General features: G+C 42.7%; 1 protein-coding gene across 5 annotated transcripts in view; it reads left to right on the top strand.

Annotated features, from left to right (window-relative positions):
* Positions 1-27330, top strand: part of LOC118393626 (low-density lipoprotein receptor-related protein 4) — a 214855-nt gene that overhangs the window by 162974 nt on the left and 24551 nt on the right. For 2 of the 5 annotated variants that reach the window (XM_035786476.2, XM_035786478.2), the window contains exons 14-32: positions 635-852; positions 10014-10190; positions 10396-10521; positions 11185-11393; positions 11843-11924; positions 12214-12319; positions 12571-12772; positions 12931-13120; positions 13617-13748; positions 14571-14711; positions 15919-16005; positions 16336-16507; positions 16837-16999; positions 17278-17503; positions 17989-18292; positions 19886-20104; positions 20273-20407; positions 25570-25678; positions 25938-26130. In XM_035786476.2, coding sequence (XP_035642369.1) covers positions 635-852; positions 10014-10190; positions 10396-10521; positions 11185-11393; positions 11843-11924; positions 12214-12319; positions 12571-12772; positions 12931-13120; positions 13617-13748; positions 14571-14711; positions 15919-16005; positions 16336-16507; positions 16837-16999; positions 17278-17503; positions 17989-18292; positions 19886-20104; positions 20273-20407; positions 25570-25678; positions 25938-26130 — 3191 coding nt within the window. Of the gene's footprint in view, positions 1-634; positions 853-10013; positions 10191-10395; positions 10522-11184; positions 11394-11842; positions 11925-12213; positions 12320-12570; positions 12773-12930; positions 13121-13616; positions 13749-14570; positions 14712-15918; positions 16006-16335; positions 16508-16836; positions 17000-17277; positions 17504-17988; positions 18293-19885; positions 20105-20272; positions 20408-22042; positions 22438-22665; positions 22829-22998; positions 25392-25569; positions 25679-25937; positions 26131-27330 lie in introns of those variants that run through there. The other 3 variants (XR_004827577.2, XM_035786477.2, XM_035786479.2) reach the window with 3 other exon arrangements.

The raw sequence follows: 27330 nt of genomic DNA, 5'->3' as shown, positions 1-27330 counted from the left end.
TATTTTGTTGTGCGGTTGTTACATTTGTATTGGTGTTTCGTGTCCGATGCAACGTGCATCATGAGCAAAATCATTATAGCCTATCATTTAACTTCACCTGTGAGAACCATGAGCACGGGCTGACTTGGCTTTGCTGTACCTCTGCCGAAGCCTGCTTATCAAATGTTACACTGTGTCCATTACAATGTAGACAAATGCTTGTCTGTTGTGGAAGATGCCAAAAATGTGCAGATAACAATAGATGGCGAGATCAAAGATACTTGTTTCCATCTGTGGTGAAGTTTAATAGGGTGTAGTAAAAAAAAACATAAGGTTAGCAAAACAGCTCGCTAAGGTTAGCATGTTAGCTAGCTACACTGAGAACTGTCAGTTCCCTATTTGTTGATGTTTTTCCACTCCACATGGAAATCACGTTGAACGTAGTTTGATAAGCCTGCATGGGGTGACAGATGGGCGGGGTTTGCACCATTGCGCCAGGAAAACGTGATATAGAGCAGCTAAATTATTTAAAAGAAAACGAGTACTATTTGATCCCAGGTCTGAATGGTGTTTGTCCTATGATTTGTGACCTATATTTTTGTTGGACAATGACAACCTAACCCTAAGTTTCCCTGACTTTTTTCCACCCCATCAGTAAGATCTACTGGACGGACTGGGGTAACACTCCTCGTATCGAGTATGCCAACATGGACGGCTCCAACCGCCGCGTCATCGCCGACACCCACTTGTTCTGGCCCAACGGGCTGACCATCGACTACGCCGGGCACCGTATGTACTGGGTGGACGCCAAGCATCACGTCATCGAAAGAGCTGACCTTGACGGACGGAACCGTAAGGCCGTCATCAGCCAAGGTAAGGACACCAGGGAACCAAACACAGACACACACACACACACACACAGGCCAAGTTCGAAATTGTTCTTGCCTACAGCTTAATAAAAGTGTATACTGTGAACTAATCATATATTGTTTAGTAAAAACATATGCAGTAAGCAATAAATATCAACATACTAGGCTCATCCATACTGCCAAAGCGTCATCTAATGTGCAATTGGGTTGTTACCCACCATTCATACACACACCCACTCACAAATCCAATCAAACTTTATTTGTAAAATGCACTGAATAAAACAGGTGTAGACCTTACCGTGAAATGCTTACTTACAAGCCCTGTAACCAGTTCAAGAAAGAATTAAGAAAATATTTACCTAATAAACTAAAATAAAAAATAATACAGGTACCAACGTCCAAGCTGAGATATCTGCCAGGCACGCATAGATGCGTGTCGCCTCCTGGATGTCAGAAGGGGGGTAAGGGAAGAGTATTTGAGTTGTCATCCGCATAACAATAATAGGAGAGATGTGAGGATATGAGTAAGCCAAGTGACTTGGTGTATAGAGAAAAGAGGAGAGGGCGAGCTGAGTTGCGGAAACCAGAAGTGAGAAACTTGGAGCTGAGCAGGATGCCTGCAGAGGAAACCAGAAGTGAGAGTTGAGAGAAGTGGTGAATGGGAAAATATCTCCAGAGATAGTCTGGAGAAGGGAGGAGGGGATTGGGTCAAGTGGGTAGGTTGTTGGGCGGCCACATATCATTAGTCGCAGGATTTCATCCGGAGAGAGGCAAGAAAGAGGTCAAGGCCTAAGGTAGTTCTGTGTGAGTGGGATCCTTGGGCTCATGAATGAGTAGTGGACGTCGTCAGCCTTTTGTTTTCAAAGTTGTTTGCAAAGAGGGTTATGGAGGTTGGAGAAGTGTTTCCCTGGGTTGGAGGCAGAAGCTTGAAATTGATAGTGATAGAAAGTGGCCTTAGCAGCTGGTACAGAAAAGAGAAAGTATAGCGGAGTAGGGCAGGCACAATAATAATATAATTGTGTAACTGACAATTATGAATAATAACTGAACTAAAAAACATAAATCGTCATCATTGTGGATAAAATCTTTACAGCCCTGAACAACAATGAATACGCTCTCTGCATTTTTTAAAAATGTATCCAAAGTGTTTGACACGGTTGATCATGAAATATTACTTTCTAAATTGCATTAATACGGTTTTCATGATTATACATGTAATTGGCTATATAGTTAAGTTTATGATAGAGAACAATTTGGTTATGCATTGAGCTTTGCATCTACCAGGGCCATGATATCCTGTGGCGTGCCGTGCCACATGGTTGAATAATTAGACCTGTTATTTCTAATCTATGTCAATGACCTTGCTGCTGTGTTTTATACTGTACTTCCCATTTTCTTTGCTGATTATACCAATTTGATTTTATCACACAATCATTTTATCTCACTAATTAATAATGTCATATTCACTGAATGGTTCCAGATAAACAAATTATCTTTAAATGTAAAAAGAAATCCCAACTTTATTGTATTCACTAGTAAGAATAATACATTTCGTAAAACAAACAAATGTGTGTGAATTAAATGGAACCAGTCACATCCACTAAATTCCTCTGAGTTCTAATTGATGAAAGTTATCCTGGAAAGATCATATTCAATTTGTCTGATCCAAAGTAATAAAATCTGTTGGTATCATCAGAAAGATTAGTGATTTGGTTCTTCAGGCTTGCTTCCTAACTTCATACAATAGATTAATTTACCCATATCTTATTTATGTAATATTGTCTGGGCAAGTACATATGCCTCCTACCCAATGTTCCCTCAAATTTGTTTCCGCACTGAGCGCACATTTGAAAGTTGTGAAAATGTTGTGCCACGCCCTGCACACGCTTAGTGTGAACACTGAGGTTGTGCCCACTTTAAGTTACAGTTTTAAGTAGTCAAGTAGGCTACTGTGGCTATTTGATCATAATGTAGGCCTACCTGAATGGCCTACCTTAAAAAACTATGGAGAAAAATGCACCCCATAACATTTTAACATGGAAATAGCTGTTCTATCATTCAGCCTACAGTAGCATCCAATGTGTTGTGTTCAATGCCTACATTCCATGAGACTTTTGGAGAAAAAAAAAACATGCAGGGCTTGACATTAACCTGCTTATCCACTTGTCCTTCAGACAAGAAGGGGACTGAAAATGTTTGATGGAAGAAACCACTCTACAAAATAAAATTCATTTTTATTCCCATACCATTATTACAAAGAATCAGACAAATTATGCTACGTTCTGCCTATTGGGTACTTATCTCATTTAAGACCTTCTCGAAATACAACACTTCCCCTTTAAGACATAAAAATGCTCTTTACCTGACTAGATGGCATAAAAATGCACACATTTTGTGCTCTTGTTGGAAGCAACCACTCCCAAATTGTTGACTAGAAATTAGCTATAACTGGGGTAATAACTCACTCACTTGCAAAGAATATGAACAAATGTGAACATGTGGCTACATGCAGCTAGCTCTCACTGATCTCAAAACAAGCGCATCTACTCATACTGTAGCCTAAACACAGTCCAGTTCAAAGTGAATTGCATAGATCCATATACATATGGTTATTTGCATATAGCCCTACTGCAGCTCTGATTGGTTATGGCACACTGGTCTGTGTAGAGTATGGGCCCGAGTCTTGCCTGTCAATGCAGTAGAATCCTACTCCAATGCACTCTGCCTACAAGAAAATCTCTTGTACAGTTAGTTTTGTATACAAAATCTTGTGTAGATCGTTTTATTTCTGTATATTACATTGAAAGTGGCTAATATTGCATAGATTCGATAACAATTCCCACAGTAGAGCGAAGTTGAAGTGAAGTTGAATCTCGTGCTTCTCTGCGCAGGCTCATATTTCTTCTGCGCCCACGCACACACGCAGCTTAGAGGGAACATTGCTCCTACCTACACAAATTACTCCTCTGCACCTTTGTTAATATACTCTATATCTTGTCTATTTACAACATTAATGTACACCAATTATGCACTTTTTTTCTACAAATAGTCATACCTCCCAGACAGTTTACCTTAAGCCTTCAATGGATTCTTCCAGGTTAATTCTGAAATCCATCTATATAATGCAAGACACTGCAATAACCTTCACCCTCCCCACTGCCACACCTCACAGTCAATTCTTTATCAGATATAGAGGTACCATACTCTGGGATTCTTATCTTTACATTGCCAAAACATCATCATCCCTCAATAGCTAACTTCAAGTAAAGACTGATGAACCAAATTACTTAGTCACACACACACTCTCATACACACGCACATTTAAACAAAACAAATATATATATTTTTATTTTCATGATTACTGATCAATTAATTTATACATTTATAAATAGTTTTAACAAACCTTATTTTTTTTACTTATGTATTGTATATAGTTTTTTTTGTGGTGTGGTTTTCATATAAGCCCTTGGGCTTCCAACCACACCTGCTCACACATTATTTAAAAAACATTTAAAAAATCTGTATTGTTGTCAATCACTTGTTTTCTTTGGTGGAAATAAATAAATACAAAAATAAATTAGCAATCAGACAGTTCAAACAGCAATGATATAGTTGAGGAAAACTAGTGCTCCTCTGTCATACCTTGTGGAATTAATCAATAATTTCCATTAAATTGTACAAAAAAAAACAGCACACTCACATCCACACAGCAATGAATGCATAAATATTGTGACTAGGAACCAAGGGTGTGTGTGTGTGTGTGTGTGTGTGTGTGTGTGTGTGTGTGTGTGTGTGTGTGTGTGTGTGTGTGCGTGTGCGTGTGCGTGTGTGTGTGAAAGACCGTGGGAGACATTATGACAAGTGCAGATCAGTGTTTGGTGGATCATCACCACTCCCGACACACTTCACCCTCCCCCCGGCCTGCTGATTGGGCCTAGCGTTGCTGGCTCACCCGATCTGGAAATCAAAGCTGAGCTACCCTCTGTTTATGGGGAGAGCGGGAGCCATGAGCTTTGTCCCAAATGGCACCATATTCCCTATGTAGGGCACCCTAATTCCCCAAATAGGAATCTGGTCAAAAGTAGTGGACAATGTAGGGAATAGGACGTGATTTGGGACATAGCCATTGGCTTCACCACAGCCACAATTCCACTTGGTATTCCAACTGGGCAGAGAGAATTCCAGCTCTGCAGAGGCAAATCAAACAGTCTTGAAGCGGTGTAGAAGAGCACACGGTCGTAACAAAGGGAGACTGGAGTGGAGGTCCTCCTCAGTGTCCATCTAAAAACAGAGGCGATAGATGGGTATGTTTGCTTGTTGTCACAACCTGGTCCTGTATGGCTTAGTTAGCAACGCAAAGGACTGTAGGTTAGATTCTCGCTGGGGTCATCCATACAAAATATGTATGCAGGCATGACTGTCGATAGGCTTTTTGTCGACCAAGATTTTTTTAGTCAAGCAGTAGCAAATATATATATATATTTCTGATGGCACACGAGTCACCTGTCTGAATTTTGCATGTCTCAGTGGGCTAATCATGATGGCACACCAGTAGTACATTTACCGTTAATTCCCATACTTTCTAATCTACAATGTTTGTTTGGTTAAGGTCATTTCTGTTAATAATGCATTCAATATTTTACCACTTTTACCATTCTCATTGTCGGAGTGGACACGTTTGCGGACTGCAAAACCTAGGCTACACTTGTGAGGAACAAGTTTTGGTTTATTTAATTTCCGAGTTGTCAATTTATTCATTGCATTTTATTTGTAAGGCTCCGGTCAATGTTGAGTAAGGACGCACTCCTGATTATGCATAGACTAGACTACAAATGTAGTCCTATAAATGTGCCCATTTGGGGATCTGATAGTATTTCTGATTGTCTTAACTCACCACCACTGTGGATCTTCTCAAAGTATTTTTTTTCTTCACCTCAAACAGCAAGTAAACAAAGTCAGTTTTTATATCCATTAGGAATTACAATAGTTCGTCAACGTAGCCTATTTAAAAAATATTTCAAGCTCTCTTTCGATAACCACTCCATTCTCTACTTGTTGTGAAAGGGGGAAAAAATGTTGTGCTCTGATCCGGTGGAAATGTCATAAAATAGGCCTACCACAAAGCTCATCTCTAAACTAAGGACCCTGTGACTAAACACCTCCCTCTGCAACTGGATCCAGGACTTCCTGACAGGCCTCAACACAGGTGGTAAGGGTAGGCAACAACACATCTGCTACGCTGATCCTCAACACTGGGGCCTCTCAGGGGTGCGTGCTTAGTCCCCTCCTGTACTCCCTATTCACCCACGACTACGTGGCCAATCACAACTCCAACAGCATCATTAAGTTTGCTGACGACACAACAGCGGTAGGCCTGATCACCGACAACGATGAGACAGCCTATAGGGTGGAGATAAGAGACAACAACAACTCCCTCAATGTGAGCAAGACAAAGGAGCTGATCGTGGACTATAAAAAAAAGAGGTGCTAACAGGCCACCATTAACATCGACAGGGCTGTAGTGGAGAGGGTTGAGAGTTTCAAGTTTCTTGGTGTCCACATCACCAACAAACTGTCATGGTCCAAACACACCAAGACAGTTGTGAAGAGGGCACGACAACAAGAGACTGAAAAGATTTGGCATGGGCCTCCAGATCCTCAAAAATTTCTACAGCTGCACCATCGAGAGCATCCTGACCAGTTGCATCACTCCCTGGTATGGCCACTGCTCTGCATCTGACCGTAAGGCACTATAGAGGGTAGTGCATACTGCCCAGTACATCACTGGGGCCAAGCTTCTTGACATCCAGGACCTATATACTAGGCGGTGTCAGAGAAAGGGCCAAAAAATTGTCAAAGACTACAGTCACCCAAGTCATAGACTATTCTCACTGCTACCACACAGCAAGCAGTACCGAGTGCCAAGTCTAGGACCAAAAGGCTCCTTGTCTACAGCTTCTACCCCCAAGCCATAATATTGCTGAACAGTTAATCAAATGGTCACCCGGACTATTAACACAGCTGCTCGCTGATTGTTATCTATGCATAGTCACTTTACAAATTACCTCGACTAACCTCTACCCTTCGCACATTGACTCGGTAACACCTGTTGTATTCGGCGCATGTGACAAATCAAATGTGATTTGATTACTTATCCGTTGCGCAAATAGCCTACAGCTGTGTCTGTCCGGAGCTCACTGGCGCAGAAAACTTGGAGGGCCCAGAAGAGTTTTTTAGTGCAAGCTTCAGTCCAGACAAAGTTGATAGTTGATACAATGCATAGCCAATATGGGATTTATACAGGATGTTTTCTACCTGCAGGCTGCAATGTTTTTATTTTTTGGCTTTATGTAGGATATTTTTACAGAGTTGGCAATGGCAATAGAATTTACTTTTAGAATTTTGATCAAACACATGATAATGATTTTGAGATACGAAGACTTTATTATAAATTAAATGAAACTGTTCCATGAACATGTGCATTTGAAAATCGTAACTGGCACGCAGATCGGTTCGAAATGGTAATATAACTTGGCGCTCCAAATGGAAAAGGTTACCGACCCCTGGTGTAGCCTATTACCGGCAACTTCAGGAGCTTAATGGTAGAATCTGCAAAGGCCAGCAGTAGCTGAAGGAGGAGAGTCGGGAACAGGTTTTTTTCTTCTGGTTAGTCTATCTTGATCTCTGGCTCCCTCTTGAGTCATTTGTCTGTCTTAATTATTTAACACGTTAGAATAGGAAAAATGAGTGGCCTAAGCAACTTTGAGCATGGTATGATCTTCGGTGCAAGGTGCGCTGGATCCAGTTATCTCAGAAACAAACGCCCTCCTGGGCATTTCACGCTCGACAGTGTCTAGAGTTTACTGAGAATGGTGCAACAAACAAAAAACCTCCGTCAAACAGCTTGTGATGAGAGAGGTCACAGGACAATGGCAATAATCGTGCAAGCTAACAGGCAAGCCACAAACTGACAAAGAATGGTGCAGTACAACAGTGGTGTGCAGAACGGCATCACGGAACGCACAACTCAGCGATCCTTGTCATGGATGGGCTATTACCGCGAACAACCACAACTGGTTCAACTCCTATCAGCTAAAAACAAGAAGAAGTGGCATTAGTGGGGGGAGAATAGAAGGAATGTCTTTTAGGAGAGGAAAGGGAGGGTTACCCACTGCCCTGTGTGAGTGTTTGATTAGAGGAGGAGGGGTGCGTTAGGGGTGATAGGAGGAGGAGGACAGGGGTGTAGAGGGTACCCGTCCAGCCCTGTGTGAGCAGCCTTTATTGATGTGTGCTCTCGGGATAAAAACCTGTAATTGGCCCTGTACCTCCACTAGGCCCTCTGTTTGCTCAGACAACAGGCAGAACAAATGGGACGCGTGCCTGTGTGTGTATGCCTGTGTGTGTGTATGCCTGTGTGTGTGTATGCCTGTGTGTGTGTGTGTGCCTATGTGTGTGTGCCTGTGTGTGTGTGTGTGTGTGAACGCATGCATGCCTTTTTTATGTGCATGTGCGCATCTCTGTGTGTGTGGTCGTTTGAGAACATTTGGAGACATACCAGTTCTTTGTCATGGTATCTAGTGAGTGATGTGGGTGACACCCTTATCCTCTGAGCACACCTGTGCACCTTTGGGGGCGAGGTGGGGGTGGGCAGTAAAGGAGACAATAGGAGAGGGGGGTATAGCGAGGGATGTTGTGGGGACAGAGAGGGATAGAAATGTGGGCTTTTTTGGAGGGGGGGTGAAAAGTAGGTAGGGGAAGGACACAATAGAGCGAGTGAGGGAGATAAGGAGAAGAGTGGGGACAGAGAGGGGAGAGGTTACATGTGGGTGGGTAGACCCCTATGGAAGATTCCCTGTTGCCTTACAGCTGCTGGCCCAGCTATCCCTTAGACCAGAGACAGAAAAGAGAGAGTAGACCCACATACCACCAGTGTTCCTGCTATCTGCCCTTGAAAGAGAGAGGAGAGTGTCAACCCAACTCGGACTCCCCTTCACACTCATGTCTAACCATGTGTCTCCTTGAAGATAACATCAGTAACACACACACCAAGTATCATCTTACACACACCTGGAGACCTAAAGAAAAAGATAGACAGATGGAGAAACAGGAGAGAGAGAGAGTGAAAAAGACCAATCTTTCCCTGAAGCTAATGTTTTTTAGTTTTTTTCTGAGGGGTATGATACTTTAAGTATGTATCTGAGTATTCGTTTGCATTAAGAGTTAGGTAATATCTTCTCCTCTCTCCCCAGGTTTGGTCTTTCACCCCTCTTCATTTACACCACACTGTAAAACACTGGTATAAAATACTAGACCTGTGTAAGACCTTTATGGCAGCAAGCTCACCACAAACTGTGCACCACCAACAGAAATAAACAAGGTGAAAACGATGTTCTTTCCATCCATCAGTTGAGCGTATTCAGCACTCTCTGAGGTTCTCTGTGCTTCGCCAAAAATGTAGGCAATCTGGCCAATAGGGCCACTTCAGCTGGGCTAATGATTGAATAGAGGGACAATGGTATGGAAGTGTTCCACATATGTTCTCCACCAAGACTGTGGCCCTATTTAAACGACCAAATCATTGTTCCCTTCCTTCCTTTCTTTGATCAATCCCTCCCTCCTTTCTTCAAGTAGTCAAACAGGGACTTCTTCTCAGAAGAAATCTATAGAGCTAGCATTTAACTCCCAAAGCTTATGTCATTAGCGAGTGGCTAATAAGAAACAGGCTAACTCCAACCAGCTCTGATTAAGGCTGAATACAATAGGGGACACAAATGAAAAGACAACAACATTAACTCGTTCTCATTTGATGGCGTGAGGAAGCAGATCTTGTCCAACTTTGTGCTATTTTGCTTTGAGGATAATTGTTCCTTTACTCCAGATTGGTTTTATTTGGTGTTTTGTTTTAGTTTGTGGAGGAACTTTTTAGAGATTTGTGTGTGGCTGTGTGTTGATTTTGTTGCTGCTCCAATGGGTGCTTGTTGTTTGAAATCATGTAACCCCCCCTCATTCTATACCACTTGGTCTAATTCCTTTAAAGGGTCAATGAGAATGTTCCAATGCTATTCTTGTGTTTCAGTAATAAGGACAACATATGCTTCTTTAAATATGTATATTTGTCTATTTCTCTCTCTGTCTTTCTCTCTCTGTCTAACTCTCTCCATCCAGGCTTGCCCCATCCATTTGCCATCACGGTATTTGAGGATAGCCTTTACTGGACAGACTGGCACACCAAGAGCATCAACAGTGCCAACAAGTTCACAGGCAAGAACCAGGAGATCATCAGAAACAAGCTGCACTTCCCAATGGATATACACACACTGCACCCGCAGAGACAGCCCGCAGGTCAGTCAGACACAAACACACACTGATACGCATGCATGAACGCACATCCAATCTAATACACACACATGCTTCTTTGTGCACATACAAACGCACTCACACACGCATACAAACACACACACACACCACCCACAGGTGCACTCTGTTAGTCAGTAACACACCTGCACACTCACTCAGAGTGCTTCTAACCTCTCCCCCTCTTCTCCAGGTGGGCGTAACCGATGTGGGACCAACAACGGGGGCTGCAGCCACCTCTGTCTCCCTGGCAACAAGACCTATACCTGCGACTGCCCCACGGGCTTCAAGAAAGTGGACCAGCATAACTGTGCCCTGAGTGAGTATACTTACTTGCCTACATAACCACACTCTAGGTAGAATGCTAGAATATTTGTTGACATTTCAATGTGATTATTTAGAGTTGTAAATATTTTTGTGTTCATTTAGGTATTGCTTCATTCTAAATATAAACTCAATGTTTGCTAAGTACATTATCAGTCCAGTTAGCTGATGTTAAAGGGCAACTCCACCACTTTTAAACCTAATTTTCATTATCCCCAGCACAATACCAGTGTCTACATATGTGAAAACGGCATATTTTTGCGTTTTATATAAAATAATTAGTTAAAACATTGCGAGAAGCTCGTTTTTCTTACTTTTAATCCTACCCTGTGAAGTCACAGAGTAGCATTTATTTTTATATTTTAGGTCCTTTCTTCTTATCTAGCTTCTTATCTAGCTGTTTTCACATATGTAGACACTGGTTTGGTGCTGGAGGTAACGAATATGAGGTTGAAAGGTGGCAGAATTGCCCTTTAATAGCATGTGTTAGTTTAGGTAGGTTCCAATTGTTCACACTAGAATGCCCAATTCATTGCTTAATCCTAAGGGGTACGCTAGTGTGGATAATTGGAACAGAGCCTTGGTGTATGTTGGTGTGTTGTGATGACTCTGTTGGTAAACCTAGAGCACTGACAGAAGACCTTTGGTCTTTGATCAGGTCTTGACAAGTTCCTGCTTTTTGCCCGAAGGACGGACATCCGACGAATCAGCTTCGACACCGAGGACATGTCGGATGATGTCATCCCGCTGGCCGACGTACGCAACGCCGTGGCACTGGACTGGCATGCCGAGGAGGGCTTCATCTATTGGACGGACGTCACCACAGACTCCATCAACCGGGCCCAATGGGACGGCTCAAGGCAGGAGGTCAGTTCTTCCCAATATTATTTCCCATATTAGGTAGTAATTTAGCAGATGCTCCTATCCAGAGCCACTTACTGTACAATGGAAGGTGTATTCAACTAAAGTAAGTGAGACAACCACCCATCAAGATCATTACAAATAAAATAGCTAGTAATAGAGAAGAAAACAGTTTAGTGTTATAGTGTTGGATGTTTGGTCTAATCCTTGGTAAGATACAATTGTTTGGGGGAATCATTTTAGCTGATGAGATCAGAGTATTGATGCTAAATGACTTAAATGTAATGTAAATGTAAGGTCCCTTGCACTTTACTTTTAACCAAATGTCGCCACCTATTGATGAGAGTCTGGTATCACAGTTCATTTTACAGCTATTTGACCTTCTTTTGCTATGGCGGAGTATTTCAATTAAGTTACTGTATTGTATTGAAATGAGTTGTTATTGTGTGTGTCAGGTGGTGGTGGACACCAGTCTGGAAAGTCCAGCCGGTCTGGCTATTGACTGGGTGACCAACAAACTTTACTGGACCGATGCAGGTAAGAAACCTTAACTGTACACGTGTTCTAGATTTAAATTACTATAGGGTAGTGGGTAGTGGTACAAACTGAAGCTTGTACCACAGTGTATCATGTCAGCTATAGACTACCAGGAAGTCTTTTTTGACTAGTCTTTATTGAGTAATTTGTTGTACAAACAATAATTAATTGTGTGTGTGTGTGTGTGTGTGTGTGTGTGTGTGTGTGTGTGTGTGTGTGTGTGTGTGTGTGTGTGTGTGTGTGTGTGTGTGTGTGTGTGTGTGTTGCGTTTGTGCGTGTGTGAGATCAGGTACAGATCGTATCGAGGTATCTAATGCAGACGGGAGCATGCGTACTGTTCTGATCTGGGAGAATCTTGACCGACCCAGGGACATCGTGGTTGACCCAATTGGAGGGTGAGTCAGAAGTCAAGGGTCAATATCAGGCGTCAGATATCCAATGACACCTCTGACAGTAGTTTGCAGAGTAGCATGTAAACACACCTTTTTTTTCCAGCAGTTCAATAGAGTCCTCCCAAAAAGTTAGCGCTGCATGGACTTTGTTGTTTACCACTGACAACTAATCTGAACATACAGTATACAGATGAATTGTGCATACCACATACATGTACAGTTTACTGATACATGATTTTCCCTGAGTACTATAGATATATGTACTGGACAGACTGGGGTGTGAGTCCTAAGATAGAGCAGGCAGGGATGGACGCATCCAGCCGTATCGTCATCATCTCTTCCAACCTGACATGGCCTAACGGACTGGCAATTGACTACCAAACACAGCGCCTGTACTGGGCCGACGCCGGGATGAAGACCATCGAGTTTGGCAACTTTGATGGCTCAGACAGACAGGTGAGGTGGTCTTGAAGGGATAGTCTTTACAAGTTTTAGCTTATTTTCAAACTATTTTTGTATGTTGGATCGGTATTTAATCAAGTGAGAGTTTTTACTCTGTGAATCAGAAGACTGACTAATATTTTTATTCCCCCCTCCCTTCCATTGGTGTCCAGGTGTTGATTGGCAGTCAGTTGCCCCACCCCTTTGGGCTGACTCTGCATGAGGAGAAGCTCTATTGGACAGACTGGCAGTCAAAGAGCATCCAGTGTGCCAACAAAATGACTGGCCTGGGACGACAGACACTCGCCGAGAACCTGGAGAACCTCATGGATATTCACATGTTCCACCGCTACCGCACCACCGGTGTGTGTGTGTGTGTGTGTGTGTGTGTGTGTGTGTGTGTGTGTGTGTGTGTGTGTGTGTGTGTGTGTGTGTGTGTGTGTGTGTGCGTGTGCGTGTGCGCGCCCTGTTGGCCCTCTGAGTATTTTGTGACAAGATACTAGACCCCCACCCACCTCTGTCGCTAGCAAGATTAGAGGCCAGGTAAACTGATCCTAGATATGTGGTTCAGAGGGCAAAAAGCACCTGGGGCTCATACCAGGCTGAAGCAGCACTGATAAGTATGGATGTCAAACGTTCAACCTGCTGCACAGAACCCATGGCCATGGAGGCTCTAGTCCAGAGCGCATGGTTAAATTGTGTTTGAGATCCTTTTTAAACTCTCAACTGTTAAATGAGTGAGACACATATGTCATTGTTGCAATAGTTTGTGAGTGGGCAACATATACTATCATCTTACGTTTTTATGTTGAATAATTATATATTGCGCTCTCTCCCCCCTCTGTCCCTCACTCTCTAGTGCGGACACCTTGTGCGGTGAATAATGGGGGCTGCAGTCACCTGTGTCTGTTGGCTCCACCCACAAAAGGCTCCAGCTGTACCTGTCCTACTGGCATCAACCTTCAGCTGGACGGAAAGACCTGCACACACGGTAGCATAGCAACAATATAATATTATTATACTACTAGCACCCATTGTACAACAACCCATGGTACATTGGATGTTTTCTAAATGTTTTCTAAGGTTTTTTCTAAATTGCCTCTGGGGCAATTTAGACACCTGATTGAGGACCTTATTACTGATGAATTTGTTCACGTTTTATGACCTTGTTCTGTTTCTTTTGCATTTTGTATTTTCTGAAATTCAGGGCTCTTTAAAAGAGACCTTGGTCTCAGTATGACTACTTGGTAAAATAAAGGTTTAAAAGAACAAAAGCAACACTATACCATGTATCTCATCACCTTAACACAATTAACCACAGAGATATTGATGTCTTCCAAGATACCACAAGTAGATTGATAACAATGTTTGATGAATAAAAAATAAAAAATGGTCTCATCTTGATTTAAAGGAGAGAAAAAAAACATAGTTTAGTATTTTGTTCATTAGTACGCTGTTGATATGGTCCCAACAAGTGTGCATGTCAGCAGTAAAGTTTTCAAGATGGAGCACTTTCAGTAAAAATCTTACTGTGATAATAATGTGTTTTGCATTATCGTCACACTCTTTTCTTTGTACTGTAAGTGCTCTATCTTGAAAACGTTACTGTTGACATCCCTTTAATTACTACCTTCACCGTCAAGGCCCAAGCTGCGATACAGTATTTACAGCCCGTTGATTCTTAAAGAATATCACTTACAAATGCCTCATAAGCTTAGTTCAACTGTATAACCTCATCATAATCCAAAATATAAGGTGGTTTTATTCCATCACCTGTACTCTCCATACTGACAGTGTTGTGTCTTGGTTGTAGGGATGAGTAGTTTCCTGATCTTTGCACGGCGGACTGATATCAGGATGGTCTCTCTGGACATCCCCTACTTTGCTGATGTGGTGCTGGCTGTCAACAGATCCATGAAAAACACCATCGCCATTGGAGTGGACCCTAAAGAGGGTGTGTATGTGTGTTTTCTGTAATCTCTGTGGTATGAACAGGAAAATTAGGAAGGTCTGCACTTAGGTTTTGCAGTAAATATAAATAAAAATGTATTCAATCTTTCAGACCAGACGTTTCGCCCGAAAAGGCTTCATCATCAGTGTCCTTTGACAAAAAAGTGTCATTTTTTAATTGTGATCTGAATGTGCACCAGTAGTGGTCAGTGCCATTTAAGATGAGGGAGCAAAACATTTTTTCATTGAGCATGGCCTTATTTCTATTACAGTGTATTGGATGACTGTCATTCACATTTCATTCATCCAGCTCAATTTAACATCAATAGGTTTAGGCTAGTACATGATACAAAAATCTTACCAATCGCCATCATGAGGTTGCTACAATGTATCCTATGAATGAAAGTTTACCACACATAGGTTGAGATAAATGTTTTAGTAATCAAGGTGACAGACAGTGAATGACTGATTCAATACTGCCTTGCACACTCTTCCCTACATCTAGCTGATCTAGGGTGTAATCATTTGTAAAACAGTTGCAAATAAGAGTTTCTATTGGACAAGTTCAGGTATGTTGATCCCCGTTTTGTTCTGTTTGCTTCTGTTTAAAAACCTTTTTCAACAGAATCGGCAGAATAAAATACACCCCTGATCACCTGCACGCACACACAGTTCACTTTCATAGCAGCCAGATACAAACAGCATGATCACTTTGCTCGTTGTATAATATAATTTATGAAGAAATGTATTTGTTCTCTTATCCTTTGATTGGGTGGATAACATGTCAGTTCTTGCTGAAAGAGCTCTGATAGGTTGATGGGCGTGAGAACCATGAGCCTCCTAGATTTTGAATTGAGGTCCGTGTTCCCAGAGGAGGACGGAATCTACTGTATCTGTCCTCCGGCTAAACCATGGTACTACCCCAGAGAGTACTTCTGAGGCGACTGTAGACCTTCATTGCATTGTGTTTTAAATTATTTTTAGAACTATTAATTAAAAACTATACTTACTATATTCACGTCACTGGTGACGTAAATATAGTTAGTATACTTTTATCTATAATGGATAACTATTTAAATTTTTATGAACTTCATTGAGGAGGATGATCCTTCCCTTCCTCCTCTGAGGAGCCTCCACTGATGTGGAGGTGAAACAGTGACTAACCGTATGTCTTTGTAACCTTGTGTGTGTGTGTCTACTGCCCCCTGCAGGTAAAGTGTACTGGTCAGACAGCACACTGAAGAAGGTGAGTAGAGCTAACATCAATGGGACAGCTCATGAGGATATCATCGCTACAGGTGAGGGAAATAATCAATCAACTTTATTTCATAAATCAAAACATACAGTATCTGAATCATATTACAGATAGGCTAGTGTCTTTTTTGTCTATCTGCTGTATTACAGAGGAATATTCATCTATATTGTAAAACAAATGACATGTAGCAATGAAATATTTTAACTTCTATTCTTCTACATCCCCTTCTCTCACTTCCTCTAATCCTCTCTCTTCTCCCTAACTTTATCTCATTCGTTCCTTTCTTCCACTCTTTCTTTATTTCTTTATACTCTTTCTTTATTTCTTTATTTTCCTTGCTTCCTTCTTCCTCTCTTTTTCTCTCGCTCTCCAGGTCTGATGACCACTGATGGTCTGGCGGTGGATGCGGTGGGTCGCAAGATCTACTGGACGGACACCGGAACGAACCGGATAGAGGTGGCCAACCTGGACGGCTCCATGAGGAAGGTTCTGATCTGGCAGAACCTGGACAGCCCGCGAGCCATCGCCCTCTACCACGAGATGGGGTAAGGAGTTAGAGTTTGGCTTACAGGTTCACTGTGCACAGCAGTGTGTTTAGCTCAAAGTGCTGATTTTGCACTTGTTTTTAAATTCAAATGTAATTTTTACTATCAATGTACTGAATAATCATATGCAGACTGTGAGAGAGTTAGGTCCTGTGTGTTTTAGGTATTTAGGTATTTTTGTTTGCAGGTCAATAAAAGTTGACCCGTCGTGAATTACACCCAAGGAATTTACTTTCTAAACAGCCTAGATTGGGAAATAGTTAGCCCTCCTTTGTCAGTCTACTAACGACTTCCGGTGTGACATTCATTTCTCTCTCGCTCTCCTCCAGGTATATGTACTGGACAGACTGGGGGGAGCATGCTAAGCTGGAGCGGTCAGCGATGGATGGCTCAGACCGTTTGGTTCTGATCAGTAACAACCTTGGCTGGCCCAACGGACTGGCCATCGACAGTGCCGGCTCACAGCTACTGTGGGCTGACGCACACACAGAGGTCAGTCGCCCTGTCCCGAAAAGCTAAAGCAGAGGTCAACCAATCCTGAGAGATACAGAGTGTGCAGGCTTTTGTTCCACAGCTGGGTCATGTTTAAAGTAGGACACACCATAGCAAAAGCATTTTGCCACTGAAATGACAATTCTGTGTTCTTATTGGAGAAGAAGAATGGAGAATTTTCATTGAAGAAGTTTTTAAAATCCAGGACTAGGCTTATTCCGTGTCTGGAAAACCGGCCTATTGAGTCAATGAATTAACTAAGTTTTTCCCTCCCGTAGCGCATCGAGGCGGCAGACCTGAATGGGCTGAACCGCCATACCCTGGTATCCCCGGTTCAGCACCCGTACGGTCTGACCCTACTAGGACCACACATCTACTGGACCGACTGGCAGAGCCGCAGCATCCAGCGAGCTGACAAAACCACCGGCGCCAACACCATCACCGTGCGCAGCAACCTGCCCGGGCTCATGGACATACAGGCCGTGGATAGAGAGAAGCCACTGGGTGAGTGTACGAATGGCACACTGGCCTCTGAACAGCAGAGAGGAAGGTGTGGGTAGGGGTTCGCATTGGTTTAACCTTGTCCCCAGGCTATTGCGCATGTCACATAAAAGCCTGGTACATCAACCATTCAAAGTTGGCCTTAGTGGGCATGACCATAGAATTATATGGGAGTGACCTTACTTGTGATCATTTCATTTTAGAAAATCACACACTGCAAAAGATCTGGGAAGGTTGTTTGGTTGGTGTGTGTTTGGAATTGCGTGGCACTTACACGTTTGCTGTCCTCCCTTTATACCCTGTATTATCTATTGTTAGTCTTCCCTCTCTCACTTCACCTTCAATGGAATCAGTTGCCTGTATGTATTGGCAATGTAATGAAACCCATACATATGCTGCTGCTACCCCTATTTCTGTACCTGCAACAAAAGTTTGACTTGGTTTGCTTCTTTCTCTCTCTCTCTTACACACCATCTCCCCCCCTCCAGGTTTCAATAAGTGTGGTAGAAGGAACGGGGGCTGTAGCCACCTGTGTCTGCCCCGCCCCAACGGTACTTCCTGTGCCTGTCCCACCGGCATCCTCCTCAAGGGGGATGCCAGGTCATGTGACGACTCCCCCGAGACCTACCTGCTCTTCTCCAACCGGGTCAGCGTGCGACGCATCTCCCTGGACACAAATGACCACACAGATGTGCATGTGCCCGTGCCTGAGCTGCACAACGTCATCTCACTGGACTACGACAGCGTGGACGGGAAGCTGTACTACACCGATGTCAGCCTGGATGTTATCAGGTATGCTAAAAAGACACGCTCACACACAATATACACCGAGTGCACAAAACATTAGGAACACCTTCCTAATATTGAGTTGCACCTCCTTTTGCCCTCAGAACAGCCTCAATTCATTGACTCTATAAGGGGTCAAAAGTGTTCCACAGGGATGCAGCCTAATGCTTCCCAAAGTTATGTCAAGTTGGCTGGTAGTGTATCTCTACACCAAATAGATTGTTACATCTCATCCCACGGATGCTCAATTGGATTGAGATCTGGTGACTGGGCAGGCCACTGCAGTAAGCTGAATTCACTGTCATGTTTGTGGAACCATTCCTTGACAATCCTAACCTTGTGGCATGGGGCAGATGGATACACAGCTGCCATGAAGGAATGTACCTGATTGGCAATGATGTTCAGATATCCTGTGGTATTCAAACGTAGCTCCGCTTTTATCAAGGGACCCAGTGTGTGCCATGAAAACACACCACCACCACCAGCCTGCAATGTTGAAAAGCAGCATGATGGATGCATATACTCATGTGGTTTTCCAAATACCCTCGTCCTCCCATCAGCGTGAAATAACAGGAACCGGGATTCATCAGACCAGGCAATGTTTTTTTAATAATAATAATAATAATAATATATGCCATTTAGCAGACGCTTTTATCCAAAGCGACTTACAGTCATGTGTGCATACATTCTACGTATGGGTGGTCCCGGGGATCGAACCCACTACCCTGGCGTTACAAGCGCCATGCTCTACCAACTGAGCTACAGAAGGACCAGTGTTTTTGTCCCTTAGCCCACTGCAACCGCGGTTTCTTGTTTTTTGCTGAAATAAGTGGAACTCTGCAAGGTCTTCGGCTGCCATACCCAATTCGTGTCAAGGTACAACGAGTTGTGCATTATTTGATGGGTCTTTGGGGACCAATGTTGTACTGAACTGTCAGTTGACTAACTGTAGTCCGTCCGTCTGTTGCTCTGCACAATTCGTGTCTGCCTCATTTGTCCTCTTTCATCAATGACCTGTTTTCGACCACTGGCCAGCCGTTGGCTGGATGTCCTTTGGGTGGTGGACCATTCTTGATACACACAAAACTGTTGAGCGTGAAAAACCCAGCAGTGTTGCAGTTCTTGACACACTCAAACCGGTGCGCCTGGCACCTACTACCATACCCCGTTCAAATCTTGTGTCTTGCCCAGTCATCGTCTGAATGGCACACATACACAATCCATGTCTCAATGCTTAAAAATCCTTCTTAAACATTCATCTACACTGATTGAAGTGGATTTAACAAGTGACATCAATAAGGGATCATAGCTTTCAACTGGATTCACCTGGTCAGTCTATTTCATGTAAAGAGGTGTTCTTAATGTTTTATATACTCAGTGTATACACACACACAATAAATAAACTCTTAATCACACACGCATGCATTCCCACACATGGAATTCATCCTTGTCACTGTCACTTTTTCTTACTATTTGGGGTTTTAACTCTTTGCAATTAATGTATTTGAGCAATAGGATTTGATTTAATAAATTATATAACTAATTGATTTGCTGATTGATTCATTCATTGTTTGACTTAACTTCTCCTGTGCTGGTCAGACGGGCCAACCTAGATGGTACAGGGATGGAGACAGTGATAAGCCAGGGTCTGAAGACTACTGATGGTCTGGCTGTGGACTGGGTGACCAGGAATATGTACTGGACAGACACAGGTCGCAACACCATTGAGGTGGCCCGACTGGACGGGACCAGCCGCAAAGTACTAGTCAACAACAGCCTGGATGAACCCAGGGCCATCGCTGTGTTTCCCAGCAAAGGGTGAGAGGGGGAGAGAAGGAGGAATAGAGGGGGGAAGTGTTAACGTTGAGGGAAGAGGGTGGAAGGGTATAGTGGAAGAGATTGGTTTTGTGGGCGTTTGTAAGTGTGTGTGTGTGAGGGGGTGTGGGTGCGGGAACTGGGTTGTCATTGTTTCATTGGTCTCCCTAGGTACCTGTTCTGGACAGACTGGGGTCACATTGCTAAGATTGAGCGGGCACACCTAGACGGATCAGACCGTAAAGTTCTGATTAACACAGACCTGGGCTGGCCCAACGGACTCACACTGGACTACGACACACGCAGGTTAGAGCGAGAGAGTGGAAGGGAGGGGAATGGAGACAGGCAGGGAATAGGGGACTGACAGGGAGGGATGGATGGAGGGATGGATGGATGGAGGGAGGGAGGGAATAAGGAAATGACAGACAGATATATAGGAGAGAGCGAGGGATTGGTAGGGAGGGAATAAGGAAATGACAGACAGATATATAGGAGAGAGCGAGGGATTGGTAGGGAGGACGGGAGGGAATAAGGGAATGACATATAGAGATACAGGAGAGAGAGGGAATGGTAGGGAGGGAGAGAGGGAGCGCAGGTTAGTGTTTTTCATGATAAATCTTGTTCTGGAGGCAGCCTTGCTGCAGCCTTGGTCACGAGCTGGCACAGCCAAAAAGTCATATTATCTGCCTAGCCTTAACTCTAACCTTAACCACACTGTTAACCCTAATGCCTAACCCTTAAATTAATTTAACTTTAAATTAAGACCAAAAAGCAAAGTTTTGTTTTCATAGATTTTTACAATAAAGACAAATTTGACATTGCAGTTGGCCCATCTAGCAGAAATTGCTCAGTTCTGCCTCCAGGACAAGACTTATCCCAATAAATGTCAACCTACAGAGGGAGCGGGAGGGAGAGTGTGACAGACAGGGAAAGAAAGACTGAAAATATTAGGAACTAACAGCATGCAAAGCAGATCTCAGTCGAGAAAATCAAATTATTTTCTGCAGAACATTCTGTTTTGTATACATGGTTCCCACGGGTCCTTGAAATCCTTGAAAGTTTGTGAATTTGAGAGAAAAAAATCAAGGTTATTTAAAGTGCTTGAATTTATATAATTTGTGCATGAATAGAAATTTAAGGTAATTCTATTTTATTTTTTTACTTAACGTCAGTAATAGGCTTACGTTCTGTCTGCACTTGCGTGCATAAGTGATTGAAGTCGAATGATCCAGGTTAAACAGCGGCAAGCAAGCGAGAAACCTAACAGGCTGACCACACTGCTGGCGTCGCGAAATAAGCGTATAAATCTATGTTATTCAATTATTGCACCCACAATGCTCGAGCGCGCTAACGAGCGTCTGCGTTGCCAAGGACTAAAATAGATATCAGTTCTATTTCTGATGCAGATCGCGCTGGAAGTCCTGCCTCTCCCATCTCCTCATTGGTTTATAGAAGAAGGTACCCACGTGCCATCTCCTCATTGGTTATACCCACGTGGGTGACTGAAAGACAAACGAGGTCAGTGGCGGTAATGTACCTAATTTAGGAAATTTTCCAATCGCAATATAAAGTCAAGAGAAGAAAAGGCCTGGAAGGAAGAGAGATGACTAGAAACTATTTGTGTGGATTAATTGGCGGAGTAGAGGACCTTGTGCATTTCAGGTAATATAACAACTCAATGTTTATATCCCAGGACAAATTAGCTAGCAAGTGCAAGCTAACTAGCTAAATTGCCATAAATGTTTAATGCTTTTTGACCTGTCCCCAAATTAATATAATTGGTTCAGAGTTTGTTTTGATAATTTAACCTGCATGTCGTGATCGCGTTTGGTGTGGGGGGACAAAATAAATGTATGCACGATGGCGCACGCTCGCAGCCAGTTTGGCTTCCATGTAACGTTAAGCGAACCTTCAGCTATGCCTGGAAAATGTCAATTCCAGGACTCGTGGCTCACCAAAGACATTTACAAAGACTGGCTTGTTAATGATCAGTGGGACATCCATATGGCCCGATGCAGAGCCTGCAGCAAATCAATTAAAGTTCACGCCATGGACGAAGCAGCTGTGACAAGCCATGCTGCTGGACCATCACACAGGACGGCCATCTGCAAGTTAAAAGCAGGTAGGTCCTACCCCTGGTAATGTAGAAAGGAATACAACAACCATACTTAGTTATTAACGTTACTTAGTTAGCTAGATTATTCCGTCTCTTCATGGTTGTGTAAATTAACTTTAACATTACAGAACTATTTGGTCAAATTAACGTTTTCTATGTTGTTGTTAGCTAACGTTATCTAGATGTCTCAGTCAGTTCTCCCAGAGAATCACACCTGACAATAGTGCAAGCTTGCTAAAGTTAGCTAATGTGTTAACGTTACGTTAGCCAACTTGCAGCAAGCAGAGCTGGACAGTGAACATTTAAAATAAATTACGTTAGGTGAAGTTTACATTTAGTTATAGGACGTTCACTAGAGTTGTTAGTGACAATGTTTCATGACTAATGCTAGCTAACATTAGCAAGCTAGCTAGTCATTCATCAGACTTGGACACTTATTTTCTTACAGCTCCAACTCAATTGATCTATGTGAAAAAGTCATCATTGACATCACCACCTAGACAATCTTCAATCTTGAAACTACTACCACAGTCACCACCTCCATCATAACTGGCGTTCCCAAAGAGGACACATTGAGGGCTGAGACATTGTGGTGTCTGAATATGATGGGGGTGAGTGGCATGGTTTATAAACTGTCACCTGTAACATTAAATTATTTTTAGGAACATGTTATGTTTGTTTTCATATTTCATATTCTCTCTCTGTGACACACACAGGTTCACACACAGGCTAGAAACAGAAATAAGTGTTTGGTTTCAATCTTCTTCTTTTTTACTCTTAGGTGTGCTGTTCTCAGCGATGTTCCCAGACAGTGCAATAGCCAAGACCTTCGCATGCAGGGCAGCAAAGTCCAGCTGTGTGTGCATAGCTTGGCTCCTCATTTCAAGAACTTGTTGTCTAAAAAACTGTCTGCTGGGGAGGAGGACTATGTACTTCTCTTTGATGAGCCTGAACAGAAAAACTCAGTCAAAGCAGTGTGACTTTCACGTCCATTTATGGGATGAGGACAAAGTTGGGATGGGATTTTATGATTCTAAATGTATGGGACATTGGACCTTAAAGCGGTCTATAAGAAGAGCACCGAAGATCTACCAAGGAAAACATGGTTCAGATCTCCTGGATGGACCAAATGTAAATAGGTCATTTTACTCAAAGGTTGAGAAGACCCTCCTAGATTTTAATGTACACCTTATAAACATTGGCAGTTGCCGTCTCCATATTGTACAAGGAGCATTTCAGAAGGGAGTGGAAGAAACAGAGTGGACAGCTGACAGTGTACTGCATGCTATGTACAGTGAGGGGGGGAAAAAGAATTTGATCCCCTGCTGATTTTGTACATTTGCCCACTGACAAAGAAATGATCAGTCTATAATTTTAATGGTAGGTTTATTTGAAGAGTGAGAGACAAAATAACACACAAAAAATCCAGAAAAACGCATGTCAAAAATGTTATAAATTGATTTGCATTTTAATGAGGGAAATAAGTATTTGACCCCCTCAATCAGAAAGATTTCGGGCTCCCAGGTGTTTTTTATACAGGTAACGAGCTGAGATTAGGAGCACACTCTTATAGGGGGGCCTAATCTCAGCTTGTTACCTTTATAAAAGACACCTGTCCACAGAAGCAATCAATCAATCAGATTCCAAACTCTCCACCATGACCAAGACCAAAGAGCTCTCCAAGGATATCAGGGACAAGATTAGGTCTCCCTCCTGAGATGTTTGCCTGGTGGCCAACTACAAGAAACGTCTGACCTCTGGGATTGCCAACAAGGGTTTTGCCACCAAGTACTAAGTCATGTTTTGCAGAGGGGTCAAATACTTATTTCCCTCATTAAAATGCAAATCAATTTATAACATTTTTGAAATGCGTTTTTCTGGATTTTTGTTGTTGTTATTCTGTCTCTCACTGTCCAAGACAGCGTGGACACATTTTTACGAGTATATGTCAAAGGACAGAGAGCTCAGAAATCAAGGAGAACTTGCCACCAACTCCTCTTACTGTCTTACTCTCACCTTGCATCTGCAAGGCAGAGGTATGTGACACATCAAGAAGAACAGACAGAGAAGAATGGATAAGCAAAAAAAACAGAAAGAGAAAAGACCTTATAGATGAAATAGATTAACTTAAAGGTAAGAAAAGAATGACATAAATGACAGATGACATAAATGCTCTCGAGACCTCAGCAGACAAATTTGCACTCAACGCGGAGAGCACAGGAAACCTCACTCTTATTGCCAAGTCTAATAGCCTGAGAAAGGGTGCTGAAGATTTAAAAAAAAAAAAAAAAATAGCTGAAATAGAAACACTACTCAACGAAAAAGTGAATGTCCTGAAAAGCAAATGAAGGGGTATAGCAGCAAGATGCAAGGGTTTGGCACTGTTTTAACAGCTTGAGAAGGAGCAAAACACTACTCAATGATTAAGTGATCAACAACAAAAAGCAAATGAACCAAAAAGGCCAACAACCCCAGAACACAATGGTCTGGGAAATGTTTTATTGGGGAAGGTTTTATTTATTATTTATTTTTTCATTTTCATCTGATATTTTATTGTTGCAAAACATTTTATTCATTGTCATGTGTTCTTGTTTAAAAAGCTCATGTTTTTGCTCTGCGACATGTTTTGTGTTAAGCTGGTGCTAATGAAATAAACGAGGAGTTACTTAGCTCTTCAACTTGTAAATAAGTCTTTGTCTCTATCGCTCAACTTACACAAGATGTTGTTTTGCTGTGCTGTGTTAGAGAAAGGAAGAGACCACATAGTCTGCCATCACTGTAACACAGAACAATTGAGAAGTGTTCACACATTCAAGCCTCTCTCTTTTTAATTGTTGTTTGTGAGCTTCTGTAAAGCCTGCTAGCTCTCATTATAAAAATGCTAAGTGTTGTAACAGTAATTAACCTTGATCCGTGTCTCAAACTATGCCATGTTGAGTCCTTGAATTTGAGGGAATTGGGCCTGGAAAGTTATTGAAAAGTACTTTAATTTAATGTTTTTTGAAGGTGTGGGAATCCTGTGTGTAGTAAATCATAGTACAGGAGTTTTCTGGCCTCTTGATAGATAGCTTTGATGTCAATTCCTGTTTAATCCCTCTCATCTCTGTCTAATATCTCTGCAAAGTATTTTGCCTAGTATGTATATGTACTATGATTGTGTGTGTTTGACTCCTGTGTGTGTGTGTGTGTGTGTGTGTGTGTGTGTGTGTGTGTGTGTGTGTGTGTGTGTGTGTGTGTGTGTGTGTGTGTGTGTGTGTGTGTGTGTGTGTGTGTGTGTGTGTGTGTGTGTGTGTGTGTGTGTGTGCGCGCGTTTGCGTGTGTGTGTGTGTTTGCGCGCGTGTGTGTGTGTAAGGATCTTCTGGGTGGATGCTCACCTGGACCGCATTGAGAGTTCTGACCTAAACGGAAAGCTCCGGCAAATCCTCATCAGCCCTGTGTCCCACCCCTTCGCCCTCACACAGGTATCCCCTCTAGCTGTCAATCAACTACCTGACCCCTCCCCCTGGCTGCCATGTCCACTCACTTGCTCTCTCACTCTTCCGTCACTCAATTGTTTGTTCACTGCCTCACTTGCTCTCCCTCCTGCTCCACTCATACTGAACCATAAAACTGAACCATTCTACTTCCCTCCATCTCTGACCTTCATTTTCTTCCTCCCTCTCTCTCTTCCTCGTCTGTGTTTCTTTCTCTCCTCTCTTTTTCTCTACTTTGTTCCCCCAGTTGAAGCCGGTGTCCTCCCCTCTAACCCCTTTCTCCCGACTCTCGCAGCAAGACCGTTGGATCTACTGGACGGACTGGCAGACTAAGTCCATTCAGCGTGTGGACAAACACACTGGCCGCAGCAAGGAGACAGTCCTGGCCAACGTGGAGGGCCTCATGGACATCATCATAGTCTCGCCACAGAGGCAGAGCGGTAAGGGAGCAGGGAGATATTGCCTCTAGATGCTGATCTTGAGTAATTTTAGCATTTTCCCGACTAATGGTTAAAGTTAGGATTGGGCTGCTATTTAGCAGATGACCTGGGAATCAGACAGGAAATCTAATTACGTTAGTGGAAAGGTAGCAACGTCAGTTTGCTTCTCATATGTATATTATTCCTATATGTTGAAAAATGGAGCCGTTGCACAATTCCTGCTGTTTTCAAATGGCTGTGTTTCTAGGGGAATTTATGCGTGTTTGTAGTACCACTATTAGGTAAAAGATCTGACTTGTTTTTTTGTTTTCTTTATCCTTTTGGTATATTTTGTTTCAAACCTAGACTTTCAAAACTGACAATTTTACTTCCTTTTGCCGCCTGTTGCTCTGGCTCTGTAATAGTCACATAGTTGCTATTTCTAATAGCACTAAGCATGTATTGGTTGAAATATGCATGTCTTTCATTAAGCATAAAACATATGTTAGTCACAGCCGTGTATATTCCCCCTCAAGTCAATACCACAACGGCCCTCAAGGAACATTATGCAAACTGGAAACCACATATCCTGAGGCCACATGAATTGTCGCTGGGGATTCTCAATTCATTACCCTTTTCCTCAAAATAAATTTGAGGAAAAAGCTACCAAAGTTCTATCAACACATTGACTGTAGTTGCTTAGGAAAAACACTAGACCACTGCTACCTGCCTTTTCTAGATGCTTACAAGGCCCTCCCCACCCTCCCTTCAGAAAATCAGATCACGACTCAATTATGCTCCTCCCTTCCTTATAGTGCTAAGGTCTGTGCTAAGGTCTATTCAACACTGGCTTGACAAATCGGAATTCATGCTTCAAAATTGTTTTGATCACGCGGACTGGGATATTTTCCGGGTAACCTGAGAATAACATTGACGTTTCACAAACACGTGACAGAGTTCATCAGGAAGTGTATAGGGGATGTCACCCACGGTGACTATTAAAACCTACCCAAACCAGAAACCGTGGATCGATGGCAGCATTTGCGTAAAACTGAAAGTGCGAACCTCCGCATTTAACCATGGCAAGATGACTGGAAATATGGTTGAATACAAAGACTAGTTTTTCCCTCCGTAAGGCAATCAAACAGGCAAAACATCAGTACAGAGACAAAGTGGAGTTGCAATTCAACGGCTCAGACACGAGACGTATGTGGCAGGGTC

Source organism: Oncorhynchus keta, chromosome 14, assembly GCF_023373465.1.
Source record: "Oncorhynchus keta strain PuntledgeMale-10-30-2019 chromosome 14, Oket_V2, whole genome shotgun sequence".
Lineage (NCBI taxonomy): Eukaryota > Metazoa > Chordata > Actinopteri > Salmoniformes > Salmonidae > Oncorhynchus > Oncorhynchus keta.
This window is presented reverse-complemented; position numbering and strand designations above follow the sequence as displayed.